Consider the following 13,576-nt stretch of genomic DNA (forward strand, 5'->3'; position numbering starts at 1 on the left):
TAAAATTGTTTATACTTGCTGTGATGAAGTGGGAAGGAATCTCTTTATATATGTTTTTCTTTACTAGATTTAATTTTTTCTTTTCTATTTTTTTCCACACTTTTTTCTTTATTTTGTATCAGTTTTTATCTTTTCAATAGTAAAGTTTAATAAAAATTACTATTAAATATTTTGAATTTGAAGCTCTCATTCATTACTTAAGCTCCCAACCCTAATGCTGTACCAGTTCCCTCTAATGTAGGGGAGTAGAGTAACTCAGATCAGATATTAGTTTTCAGGTTGCTTCTCTACTGTTTTTTTGAAAACTTAAAATGGATGCAGGTAGTCCCTGACTTAACTATCACAGTTAAGCCCAAACTTTCCATTGCTAAGCAAGGCAGTTGTTGAGTGAATTGGACCCCATTTGATCACAATTGTTAAGTGAATCAGCGCAGTTAAGTTAATCATGCAGTCGTTAAGTGAATCTGGCTGCCCCCATTGACTTTGCTTGTTGGAAGCCTCCTGGAAAGAATTACAAATAGTGACATACATACACATACACGGGACAGTGCAGCTTGAAAAACGGCTGCAGGATTTGGATTTGGCTAACCTAAAGAAAAGAAGGATTGGGGCGACATGATAGCAATATTCTAGTATTTGAGGGGCTGCCACAAAGAAGAGGGGTGTTATGTCCTGGGCCTGCTGAATGACTCAGCAGGCTCAGGAGGCTGCAGAAGGCCCGGGCAGACCACGTGGTTGCCCGGGACCAGACAGGCTGTCTCCAGCCTTGTGAGCATGTGCAAGGTGGGAGACTAGCCTTGTATTGATAGGCTTATGCTGTCCCTGCAAGGGAAGTATAAAAGAGCCAGCACCATTTTGTTTGCTGTTCTGTTCTGTTTGTGATCTCAGTAAAGGTTGTGTTTGTTACTCCTGCCTCGCTTCAATGTCTCTGATTCTAAAACAGAACATTGGCGATGAAGGTGGGATTGGCTGCAAGAAGAACAACAGGAGAAGCTAGGCTGACTTACCAGAGGAGGCCTGAAGCGCTGGGAAGTTTGGCGTCCAGAGGAAGCGATTGCCTGCCAGTACGAGAACACTGGAGATGAGCTTGGCTTCGTGGGACCCCTTCTCATACCTTGCAGTGAGAGGCATCGAGAGGCTGTAACGATGTCAAAGCTAGGCCATCTATCAGAATTTGATACTTCTCACCCTGAGCGCTGGAGCTCCTACGTGGCTCGAGTAGAGAATTACTTTTGAGTAAACAAGATCCAAGAAGACGGCCTTAAAGTTGCTGCATTGCTGTGTGTCTGTGGGCAAGAGACTTTCAATATTGCAGAGAATCTTGTAGCCCCAGCACCACTGGAATCAATTGTGTATGCTGACTTAAAGAGGATGCTGCAAGAGCACTTCGAACCCAAGCTCTCAGTAATTGCATGGAGGCACGCCTTTGAGCAGGGGGATCAGAGGCCTGGTGAATCTGCTGCGGACTTTGTTGCTGCCTTAAGACAAGCAGCTAGGCCGTGTGCATTTAAGGATCTAGAAGAGAGGCTCTGGGATCGCTTGGTTTGCGGCCTACGAAGTTGTGAGCTGCAACAGAAACTTTTTGCAAAAGAAAATGTCTCATTTCAAGATGCTTTGAGAGAGATTGCAGCTGAAGAAGCAGCGGGAGGAGCTGTGAAGGCCGTGCGGCTTGCCAAGAACCCCCTAATACCTAGCACCGTCCATCATGAGGTCGCTCGGGAGATTCCAGAAGAGGATCCAGAGTTGGAGGTAGACAGGCTTCAGCAGCAAGCAGAAAGAAGGCCTCAGGAAGGTAGACAACAGACAACCTCATTCCCTCGGTGTTTCGGGTGTGGAGGACGCCACAAGCGCTCTGACTGCCGGTTCCGCTCCACTATCTGCCGGGCATGTGGAAGGCAAGGCCACATTGCCTCCGTCTGTTTGGGTCACCAGAAGGAACAGTCTCCAGAAGAATTGCCTCTGAAAAGTACCAAGGTCCCCAGGCAAAACAGGGTGGGCTTCTGCGCGTCCCGTAGGGCCGTTTTCAAAACCGGGGTTCACAGGCCACTTAAAAAGCTTCACATTGACATGAAGTTGCAAGGGGTTCCCTTGTCGATGGAGTTGGACACAGGGTCCGCTGTATCTATCATTTCCTTAGACACTTTTAAAAAGATTTGCAGCAGAAGTGGCCTACGAGTTAAACTCAGGCCTTCAAATTTAATCCTTACTGACTTACAGAATTCCAGAGTCAGCGTGAAGGGGGAGGTCACGCTCAAGATGCAGCGTAGGAGTTTTGAAGGGCTGCTAGATGTGGTGGTAATTGGGAGTGATCATACGAGTCTTATTGGACTTGATTGGTTCGAGGCCCTTGGAATTCAAGTGACTGGACTTCACAATCTGCAAACGTCAGGCCTTGCAGAAGTTTGCAAGGAGTTTGCTGATGTGTTCAATTCAGAGCTTGGCTTGTACAAGGGGCCTCCCATTGCTTTATGTTTAGACCCAGCCATCACACCCATCAGGATCAAGCCCCAAATGGTGCCTTTTGCCCTAAAGAACAAAATAGATGCAGAGCTGGATAAGCTACTCCAGCAGGGCATCTTAGAACCTGTGGACTCTAGTCCATGGGAAACCCCTATAGTCACGCCACTGAAGGCCAATGGAGAAGTCCGAATTTGTGCGAACTATAAATGTACACTTAATAAGGCATTGCAGCAGCATGCCTACCCGGTGCCTGTGGTGAGACACATTCTGGCCTCACTCAAGGGGGGGGCAAATATTTGCAAAGCTTGATTTGGCTCAGGCCTATCAACAGCTACCTGTTGATGAGGCAACGGCTGATGCCCAAACTATTATGATGCACCGGGGAGCCTTTAAGGTAAAAAGGCTGCAGTTTGGGGTTAATGTGGCCCCTGGAATATTCCAAAGTGTGGTGGAGCGAACGCTCCATGGTATTCCTGGGTCTGTCCCTACTTGGATGACATCCTCATTGCTGGGGAGTCATCTGGGAACTTAGCTGAAAGGCTGAGGGCTGTCTTGCTGCGTTTCCGCCAAGCAGGGATGAAGCTGGAGCAAGACAAATGTAAGATTGGAGTTACCTCCACTGAATTTCTGGGGTTCCGTATTGATGCTGAAGGCATCCATCCTGCTGAATCCAAGCTCAAAGCAATTCAGCAGGCCCCAAGTCCCAAGTCCAAAAGCAAACTTCAGGCTTTTCTGGGACTGTTAAACTTCTACCATGCATTTCTACCTCACAAGGCCGCAGTGACTGAGCCGTTACACCAGCTCTTGGATAAACAGGCTCCTTGGCGGTGGACACAAGTCCATGAAAAGAGTTTTTCAGAAGCCAAGGCCTTGCTGGCCTCAAATGCTGTGTTAGCTCATTTCAATGAGCAATTGCCTGTATGCATAGCCTGTGATGCATCCCCTTATGGGGTTGGGGCTGTGCTGAGCCACCTCAAGGCTGATGGGACACAAGTCCTGTGGTCTACTATTCCAGGACTCTCTCATCTGCAGAGCGTAATTATGTGCAGATTGACAGAGAAGCCTTGGCAATAGTGGCTGGCATAAAGAAATTCCATATTTCTTATATGGCCGCTGTCATGTGTCTGATTAACGAAACACTTAAAAGGACTTTCAGGCATTTTTTTATCCTAAAAGCATTTATTAAGGTTACAGAGATGTCAGTACGGCATGGTGGAATGCTTAGATCTGAGATTCTTTTCCGTTGCACATAATTCCAGGCATTTTTCCCTCCCCTATTTTGGGGTCATGGTTCACATCTTCCAATTAACTTGGAAGATGGGATTCACTTCCGGTTTCTTTTCCCCCGGCTTTCCTTATTCTCCTCCCCTTTCACTGTTGCCTGATTTAACTATAAAAATACCAGACAGTTCTGCATATTGTCAAAGCAAGAATATACAGTATTTGCAGCGTTGACATCCGGCCCCCCTTACAAAAAAGGACAGATCCTGTAAAGCAAACCAAAGCATATGTTAAGGGTTATCTTTCGGTTTGTTGGGGTGTTTCACATGAAACCTTTTGACCAATCTATTGGCCTTTACTTCACTGGATTTCACCCAGGTGGCTTCAGACAACGGGTATCCCTTCCATTGTATTAGGTACTGCAATTTCCCTTTATGTTTCTACACAGACCATAAGCCTCTGCTGGGCTTGTTTACAACAAACAAACAAACAAACCCCTCACATAATATCTCCACAAATGCTGAGATGGTCAATTTTCCTGTCAGCATATGACTTCACCCTGCTTCACAAACAAGGTAAAGAAATGGGCCATGCAGATGGCCTCAGCAGATTACCTCTACAGCAGGTAGAGGCAGATCCTGCTCCTGCTCTGCACATTCTCTCCATTCAGGAATTGCCTGAATCTCCCCTCAATGCTAGGGACGTGGCTGCAGAAACTGCCACTGATCACACGCTTACACGCGTGCTAACATGGGTGTTGTCAAGATGGCCTGACATGTGTCCTGGTGCAGAATTCCAGAGTTTCTGGCAGAGAAAGCACGAGCTTTCCACTTTCAAGGGGTGTATCCTATGGGGTAGCAGGGTAGTCATCCCAGCCTCATTGAGGACTAGAGTCTTGCTCTCTCTGCATGGGGGACATCTGGGAATAGTCCGGATGAAGGCGCTTGCATGTAGCCATCTCTGGTGGCCTGGGCTCGATAAAGAGATCGAGACCCAGGTTCATGGGTGCCAAGTGTGCCAACAGTCAAGGCCTGAAATGCTCCAGGCCCTTTACATAGGTGGGAGGAGACACATACTTCATGGTCGAGGGTACACATCGACTACGCTGGGCCCTTTCAGGGGCAATTCTTCCTTCTCCTCGTGGACAGCCATTCCAAGTGGCTAGAGGTTGTTCCTGTCTCCTCCACTACTACTGCTAGGACCATCCAGGTGCTGAGAGGAATCTTCGTCTCACATGGTCTTCCAGACGTCCTTATCTCCGACAACAGACCCCAATTCATGTCTTCTGAGTTTCAGGCTTTTCTTCAAGCCAACTTGATCCGGCATGCCACATCTGCACCGTTCCATCCAGCTTCCAACGGCCAGGCTGAGCATATCGTGCGTACTACCAAAGATGCTTTAAAGAGAATCACTCATGGCAACTGGCATCACAGGTTAGCTGACTTTCTTCTTTGCCACTGCACCACACCTTGTAATGCCACTGGGAAGAGCCCCAGCTGAACTCCGCTTGGGTCGCAGACTCATTACCAAACTGGACAGGTTGCACCCAGACCGGGTGGCTTCACAGGTGTCATAGCCATGGGCACCTAGGAGACTACAGGACCTGGACATCTCTGGGTGACCGCAGTGGTATGCAAGGTCTCTGGGCCACTGTCATACGAAGAGGCCTTGGACGATGGTCGTGTGTTAAGGTGGCACATCGATCAACTACGCTGGAGGCTTCCCAGCAACACTTCCACTCCTGGCTCTGCTCTTGGGGGGGAGGAAGACCACGATTACGATCATGGACCACAGTCTCTCCGCAAAAGTGGGGATACACTGGCTCCAGAAGGGGGTTCTGCCTACGAGGCAGCTCCTGACTCAGGCACTGGGTCTATGGATTTGGCCAGTCAACCGGCACTACAGGCTTCTCCATCTGCTTGTCTTGGACTCATGGGACAGTGCTCCCAAGAGGGGTCCATTGTGGACTCGGGGAATTCCACCCCACCAAGGAACTCTGGTCTGGGGTTACAGGCTCCAGCCAGTCAGTACGATGGAGGGTCACCGGATTCAAGGGGGCATCTATGTCCCGGTCTGCCAAGCCTGGCAGGCAAGCTCGCAGGCCAAGTGCCCACAACAGCTCTAAGAAGATCAGAGCGAGCAAGGGGTCCCTCCAAGCATTTACAAGACTATGTAAGGTTCTTGTCAATTCCAGGACAGGCCTAATAGTCTTGTGAAAAAATAGAATGTATGTAAGGGAGGCTTAATAGTTCTCTTGAACTCAGGGCACACTCAGAGTTGGGGTGTTTTGTTTGATAGTATTAAACAATATGTGGTATTCGTGTAAATATGAGAAATGTAATGACTGGGTCTGCCTGCGTGCAGGCATAACTGTGTTTAGAAATAACAACATGCTTAATTGAACACATGTATATGTATGCTGCTATAAAACAGTAAGTATTCACTTATTGTTTTATCCAAGGGGGGAGAGTGTTATGTCCTGGCTCAGGAGGCTGTAGAAGGTCCGGGTAGACCATGTGGTTGCCCGGGACCAGACAGGCTGTGTCTAGCCTTGTGAGCATGTGCAAGGTGGGAGACTAGCCTTGCATTGATAGGCTGATGCTGTACCTGCAAGGGAAGTATAAAAGTACCAGCGCCATTTTGTTTGCTGTTCTGTTCTGTTTGTGATCTCAATAAAGAAGTTGTATTTGTTACTCCTGCCTCGCTTCGATGTCTCTGATTCTAAAACAGAACAAGGGGGTCAACTTATTCTCCAAAGTACCAGAGGGCAAGACAAGAAATAATGGTTGAAACTGACCAAAGAGAGAAGCAACCTGGAATTATGAAGAAACTTCCTAACAGGGAAGACAATTAACCAGTGGAACAGTTTGCCTTCAGAAATTGTGGGCGCTCCATCACTGGAGGCTTTTAAGGAGCAACTAGAGTCACTAGAGCTAGACAGTCACTTGTGTGAAATGGTATAGGTTCACTTGCTTGAGCAGGGGGGTGGACTAGAAGACCTCCAAGGTCCCTTCGAGCTCTATTCTATTCTAAATACATGCCAGTTGCCAGTTGCCTGAATTTTGATCATGTGAGCATGGGGATGCTGCAACGGTCATAAGTGTGAAAACCCACCCTAAGTCACTTTTTTTCAGTCTGCTGTCGCTAAATGAATGGTTGTAAGTCAAGGACCACCTATAGTTGGTTTGGCTCTAACAGGAAGTCAGCAGGCAGACTTCTTGACTTTACTGTCTCCAAAACACATAATTTAATGAGGCCAGATTTAAGCACTACTTTAATAAGATAGGCAGGTGAATAAGCGTAGAAACTCCTAAAGTTGCTATCTTACACTGGTGTATTGAATCTGATTCTTTCTTATGCTGTAAAACTAATTGTTGAGCACAGCTCTTCTCATCTTCCCTCTGTCTAGCCCAGGGGTAGGCAACCTCGGCTCTTTTATGACTCATAGACTTCAACTCCCAGAATTCCTGAGTCAGCATAGCTGACTCAGGAATTCTGGGAGTTGAAGTCCATGAGTCATAAAAGAGCCGAGGTTGCCTATCCCTGGGCTAGCCAAAAGGCCTAAGAATATGAAGCTGTCTTAGCGTTATCTTGTATTGCATTGCACGTTGCAGGGCTATCTGGACCACAAGGACCAAACAGGTGCCAAAAATAGCAGCATAACTTTCGGACCTTAGAAGGGAGAGTTGTGGCACTCAACCAACATTATTAGATTAATGATAATTGATAATAAATAATGTGGAATATATCCCCTAAAAGCAGGGACAACATCAAAATTGCCCTGTAAGGAATATGCATGGATTTGGGGCACCAAATACTAGCTACTATCTGGGATAGAGGGGAAGAAGTATTCTGGGGAAGAAGTGACTGCTGGGTTGTTATGGTCTCCACAGGAAGTTTTCCTTACACATTGCTTCTTAGTCTGAGGTAATGATAAAGTGAAGAGGAGCCTCTGATATACTTTCCTGTCTCAGGAAGGGGTTCACTACCAGGTTAGCCATGCTGGGAAGGGAATATAAGAAAGTGCCCCAAGGGATGGAACAAGTACTGTAACCTGTGCATTACACAATCATCCACCACACACAGCTCTAAGTATTTAGCTTGGTCTTCTTTGACCTATCACCCTCCAGAGATGATGGATTAAAACTCCTACCACTTCCAGTCAGCAAGAGAGGAAGGGAATGATGTGTGAAATACTTGGAGAAATCTAAATTAGCTTATTTCACGAGTCAAACAGCACACAACCTTCCAGAATTACAAACCCTCTGCTACATTCACTTAAGCCTGTAAGAAATAAAAAGATGTTCCAATATAGCCAAGAGAGACAAGTGATTGGACACACAATAGGTACAGAATATGCCTTAAACGCCATGCAGAAATTTAAATTCAAGTCAACCCATTTCAAAATAAATATTTTGACATCTGCCTCTGCTTACTAAATAAGACAGATGGAATTAAAAAGGAACAAGTTGTCTCTTGGGAAACAACATGGTTTAACAATGTTGCCCCAGATAGGAATTTTACACAATACCTTTTGGTGTACCCAAAGGAGAATTGATTTCATAAACAAAAAAAATGGGTGGTAGGTGAAGTGAATTTATACAACCCTCCTTCTGTCAATAAAAAAAAAAATCAGGCTTGGTGCCAGTTCAGAAAGGACTTTGATTGCACAGTGCATAGTGTGCAATCAAACTTTGATTGCACAGTGCATCTAACCTGCTATGAAAGATAAAGGAAGCTATGGTACCAGTAGTCAGAGAAGGACCTGTAGTCTAATCCAGAGGTCCCCAACCTTTTGGGCACCAGGGACTGGTTCTGTGGAGAAAGGTTTTCCCACAGACCAGAGAGTGTGTGGTTTTGTGTGCTACCTGCATCCCAGGAATGGGGCTTTGCTTGTTTGTGCGGACCGGTTGCTGGCATGCCACGGCCCAATACCAGTCCACAGACTGGGGGTTGGGGACCCCTTGTCTAATCCCTAGCTGGGTGACCATGAATATTCAGATGAATCACCCCTCCCCCCAGAACTTCTGTGCAGTAAACGAAATGGATAGAGAACCACATAGAACAGTGATGGCGAACCTTTTAGAGACCGAGTGCCCAAACTGCAACCCAAAACCCACTTATGCATCGTCGGGTGCTGGCTGGGTGTGGCCCATTGGGTGGGTGTGGCTGCGGTGGTAACAGCAGACTGGGTGGGACTAAAACGTTCAATCAATCAATTCCAACTTTGCAAGATCTTTTTTTTCCCACAAGAAGTTGAAGTTGACTGATTGATTGAATCTTTTTTTTTTTGTACACGGCGGCAGAGGCCTAAAGCAAAAAGGTTTTATAAAACCCAGCTGAAGGCCTAGGACTGGGGCGATGCCGCGCGTGCCTACAGAGAGGGCTCTGAGTGCCACCTCTGGCACCCGTGCCATAGGTTCACCACCACTGACATAGAATAACAAGCTATCTGGAGGAAGAAGACTGAATAAAAAGGAAATCATGTTATTTATTTTAAAACGGTAGCAAACTCCATCATTATTTCATCTAGTCCCTTTGGTGTTTTTAAACTAGATCCCAGTAACCATCTCACATAATAAAAGTAGGGTTTCAAAATGTATCAAGGAACTTATTTGTGACAAAAAATAGTCCAAAAAGAGGGAGAGTAGAATGCAGGAGAAAGAATTGGGTCCATTTTAAAATGGTCCATTTTAAGTAAGATTTTAATGAAGGGCCTAGGAGGAAATAAGAAAAAAAAAATGGGGCTATAGTTCCTTAGGGCATAATGTATCTGCTGTTTTGCTTTTTTTCAAAATCTGATAATAAACCAGCCTTGCTACATTCGGGAATCCTTCTTTCTAAAACGCGCCCTGAGAAGCTCTGACTCAGTTGTCACTCATTTATATATTTTTAATTATATATTGCCAACAAAGAGGAATCCTTGTGCCCACTAGAGTTCTCTTGGCTACCCCATAGTCCACCAAAAAATGTATTACGATCAATCCTTTTGAAGATTCAGCTGTGAAGGAACCAGAATCTACATAGGAAAAGGGCTTAAAATCTTCAACATCACTATTTCAATGCCTCAGATTCTCTCTCTCTCTCTCTCTCTCTCTCTCACACACACACACACACACACACACACCTAAACCGGAAAAATTTATCCTGAGCAACGGCACTACCTAGCCCGTCATAGGATATAAAACGAAGCAGGTTTGAAGCTGGTCAGTCCATGTATAAGGAATCCGGGATTCTGTATTAGTTGGGAAGCTGCAAAAGTGTCCTGGAACGGGACGCGGCAAACCAGTCCCTCCTTGATGCTGAGGAAATTATTAAGGCTCTTCACAGGCACCAGAAGACAAATTCGATTACAGAGTTTGCGGGAGGGGATGGGGAAAACAAGAAAAAAAAGGGGGGGGGAATCCAGCCGCGCTCACTTGTCCTCCCAAGCGATCGAACCGGCCGCCAACTGGGAATAAACGGCAATTCTTTAAGAAAGGTGGACGAGCGCCTCCACCTCGCCAGAAGAAGCGCCCTTTTCGGTTTTTCGAAACGTTAAGCCACCGTTTCAGTCCTAACTTACCCAAAATCTCCTTTCTCCGTTGCGTATGGGGCTGGTCAGTGTAAACCCACTCGAAATCCCTGCGGGTGACCCGGTTGCCCATCCCTGCACCACGCTAAGCAGGCTCGCCTCCGGTGCTGAGCAGAAAAGGCACCTTATATCAGCCCAGCGAGGCACCTTATATCAGCCCGGAGCAGCCTGGAACCAGACCCCGCCCCACCCTCGCCCGCTTCAGCCACCAAGCTCCGAGAGCCGCCCAGCTCATTTGGCTTTGCGGACGGAGTTACGGTAGCTCCCACTTTGGATTCAGGAGAGCCGGCGCGGCGCCACCATTTGCTGCTGCCTTCGCTGGCTGGTCCGAGCCCGCCGGCTTCCTTAGCGCAGGATGGTGAACGTTCACCGTTTAGAGCAACTGGTCCTGGTCCACACCAAGCAGGAGGCTCTTAATAATAATAATAATAATAATAATAATAATAATAATAATAATAATAACAACAACAATAACAACAATAACAATAATAATAATAATAATGATAAAGTTGGAAGGGACCTTGGAGGTCATCTAGTCCAACCCCCTGCTCAGGCAGGAAACCCTATACCATTTTGGACAAATGGCTGTCCAGTTTCTTCTTAAAAACTTCCAGTGTTGGTGCATTCACTGCTTCTGGAGGCAGATTGTTCCACTGGTTAATTGTTCTAACTGTCAGGAAGTTTCTCCTTAGTTCTAGGTTGCTTCTCTCTTTGGTTAGCTTCCACCCATTGCTCCTTGTCCTGCCTTCGGGCGCTTTGGAAAATAGCTTGACTCCCTCTTCTTTGTGGCAGCCCCTGAGATATTGGAACACTGCTATCATGTCCCCCCTCGTCCTTCTCTTCATTAAACTAGACATACCCAATTCCAGCAACCGTTCCTTATATGCTTTAGCCTCCAGTCCCCTAATCATCTTTGTTGCTCTTCTCTGTACTCTTTCTAGAGTCTCAACATCTTTTTTTACATTGTGGTGACCAAAACTGGATGCAGTATTCCAAGTGTGGCCTTACCAAGGCATTGTAAAGTGGTATTAATACTTCACGTGATCTTGATTCTATTCCTCTGTTCTATTCCTCTGTTCCTCTATTCCTCTTGGCCTGGGTGGGGCAATTCTGGAGGAACATGGTCTCTCTCTCTCTCTCTCTCTCTCTCTCTCTCTCTCTCTCTCTCTGTGTGTGTGTGTAGAAAACAAGAGGGGCTTGGTAACTAACCAGAGTGAGGCGACTGAGGAGTTAGTAAGAGGAGGCCAGGGAGTGAGCAAGAAAACAGAAGTGTGCTAGAATTAAAACAACTTCTGCAAAATCTCCAGATTAGCATGGTTGTATATTATAACAACAATCTTGGGAAAATTCCAGAACAAGGAGAGGAAATTCATATGGGATCTATATATATGATCCTGTGCAGGGCTCCTCCTGAGAAAGATGTCAAAGATAGCATCAAAGAGGACAGTGGCTTAATTTTTCAGATTGCCTCAGATCAAAGCATGGTGCTCAGCTAGCTTCTTGAGCCACCACTGCAGGAGCTACAGGAATATCATTGATCATTCAGACCTGATTAGCCTGAAGAGTCAGCAAATTATACACCTACATTTAAATTCTTGTTAGTAATAATAATTAATAATAATATATAGTGGATGTGACACTATATAATTTTTTAATGAAAATTATTCGCACTTTTGATCAGTGACGTCATCAAAGTAAACAAACCCACGTGCGGATTACGTCAGCAGGTCATGGCCCTAAACGGAAGTGACGTGCTCAGCCCCCACCCTCCGGATGTGACGTGCTGGCCTAATCCCATCAAGAGTGGCAGTCAACCCTCTGGGTACATGATTAGGTTAACCCTAGACTAATTCTATGGACATTCAAAACCAAAAAAAGCTAAGTAAAGTGAGTAATTAGCAGAAGCCTGTGTTTTTGGGAAACAAGTCCTACTTTGGGGAGCTGTGAAATAAAAAATAAAAAAGGCTTTTTATTTCTAATCGTTCTAGCCTAATGATGCTTTTAATTTTTGTGGAGTTTTTAAAATCAGTGCCTCAAAAGCTGGGGAAAAAGGAGCCCCTAAAAGGCAGCCAGAGCCTGTATTTAACCCCTTTTTTCTAAAAGGTATTTTTTTCTAAAAGGTATTATTTCTAGGTGGCTTTAAAATTATTTCCTCGAATGCAGGGGAAAAAACAAACAAACTACAGCCCTTTTAAAACCCCCAGCTTGTTTTTACCTTTGTAAAAATCTAAAGACACATATTTTGCCATTTGCACCCTGAATAAAATTTATTCTGTCCCCACTATAGCAAAAAACAAGGAATATTAACAGGAATTAAAATGCTCACAAGAGGCAAGCAGCCAGGCGGCAAGTAGGGGTTTAAAACTTGTTCAGGCATGTCAGGACCACGATTCCGCGCATGCGTGTTTCTGAGGCCTTGTTTGGGACATGCCCGGGCATGTTATACTCCCGTGATCTGGGCAGGCGCAATGCTCAAGGGCGTGGCATTGCAAGGGGCAAGGGAGTTTGCTGATTGTGTCCGGTGCGCAACATGGCGGACCTACCTGGGGTGGCTCCGTGACGGAGCGGAGCCCTAAACAGAAAATGGGGGGGCCTCCCGCAGGCCGAGGGCTCTCCGGTGATCCAATTTGGAGAGCTGAACTCGCCAGCAGTTTAGTCTGGCGAGGATATTGAGGGGCGAAGGGCCGGTGCTCGGCGGAGCCTGGCGGAGCTTGGCGAAGGGCCGGTGCTCGGTGGAGCCTGGCGGAGCTTGGCGAAGCCAGGCGGAAGATCTGGCCGGACTCGGCCTGGATCTGGCCCGACGGAAAACCTGGCCTGGATTCGGTCGCGGCCTCGATAACAGCGGAGGCCGCGACGGATTTGAATTTGGAGGCTGCGGATTTGGGAGCTGGAGGCCGCAGCAGCTGCGGGGGCTGCGGCAGCTATGGAGGCCGCGACGGAGGCCGTGATGGAGATGACAGATGCATCCGGACCCGGACTCGGCTGCGATGGCCGGGGAGGCCGCGACGGAAGCAGATCCGGCCGGTGGCTTGCCCTGCGGACTCGGCGAGGAGGCCGTAGTCCGGCGGCCTGGCGGCCCGGCGGCCCGACGGCCTGGCGGCCCGGCGGAGCATCTGGCCTACGAGCTTGGCCTATAGACTCGGCGGAGGATTCGGCGAAGGTAGGGGCCGGGGTTCGGCGGTTCGGTGGTTCGGTGGAGGATCCGGCCCAAAGAGCCCGGCCGTGGACCTGACTTTAGCGGCTGGTCGTCTGGCTTATCCCAAGTCTTGAAAAGGGAATTAACCATCAGGAGGACTTCCCCCCCCCCGTGTGTTTTCTGTT

At 47.1% G+C, this 13,576-nt stretch overlaps 1 protein-coding gene across 1 annotated transcript in view; it reads right to left on the reverse strand.

Annotated features, from left to right (window-relative positions):
- DEGS2 (delta 4-desaturase, sphingolipid 2) overlaps positions 1 to 10,362 on the reverse strand; it is a 47,879-nt gene extending 37,517 nt beyond the window's left edge. Inside the window, exon 1 of the mRNA XM_015820367.1 lies at positions 10,247 to 10,362. Coding sequence (XP_015675853.1) covers positions 10,247 to 10,328 — 82 coding nt within the window. The 5' untranslated portion in view covers positions 10,329 to 10,362. The remainder of the gene's footprint in view (positions 1 to 10,246) is intronic.
- Between the last annotated feature and the right edge of the window lie 3,214 nt (positions 10,363 to 13,576).

The sequence above is a fragment of the Protobothrops mucrosquamatus genome, unplaced genomic scaffold, assembly GCF_001527695.2.
Source record: "Protobothrops mucrosquamatus isolate PMUCROS unplaced genomic scaffold, P.Mucros_1.0 scaffold_154, whole genome shotgun sequence".
In the NCBI taxonomy this organism is placed as follows: Eukaryota; Metazoa; Chordata; class Lepidosauria; order Squamata; family Viperidae; genus Protobothrops; species Protobothrops mucrosquamatus.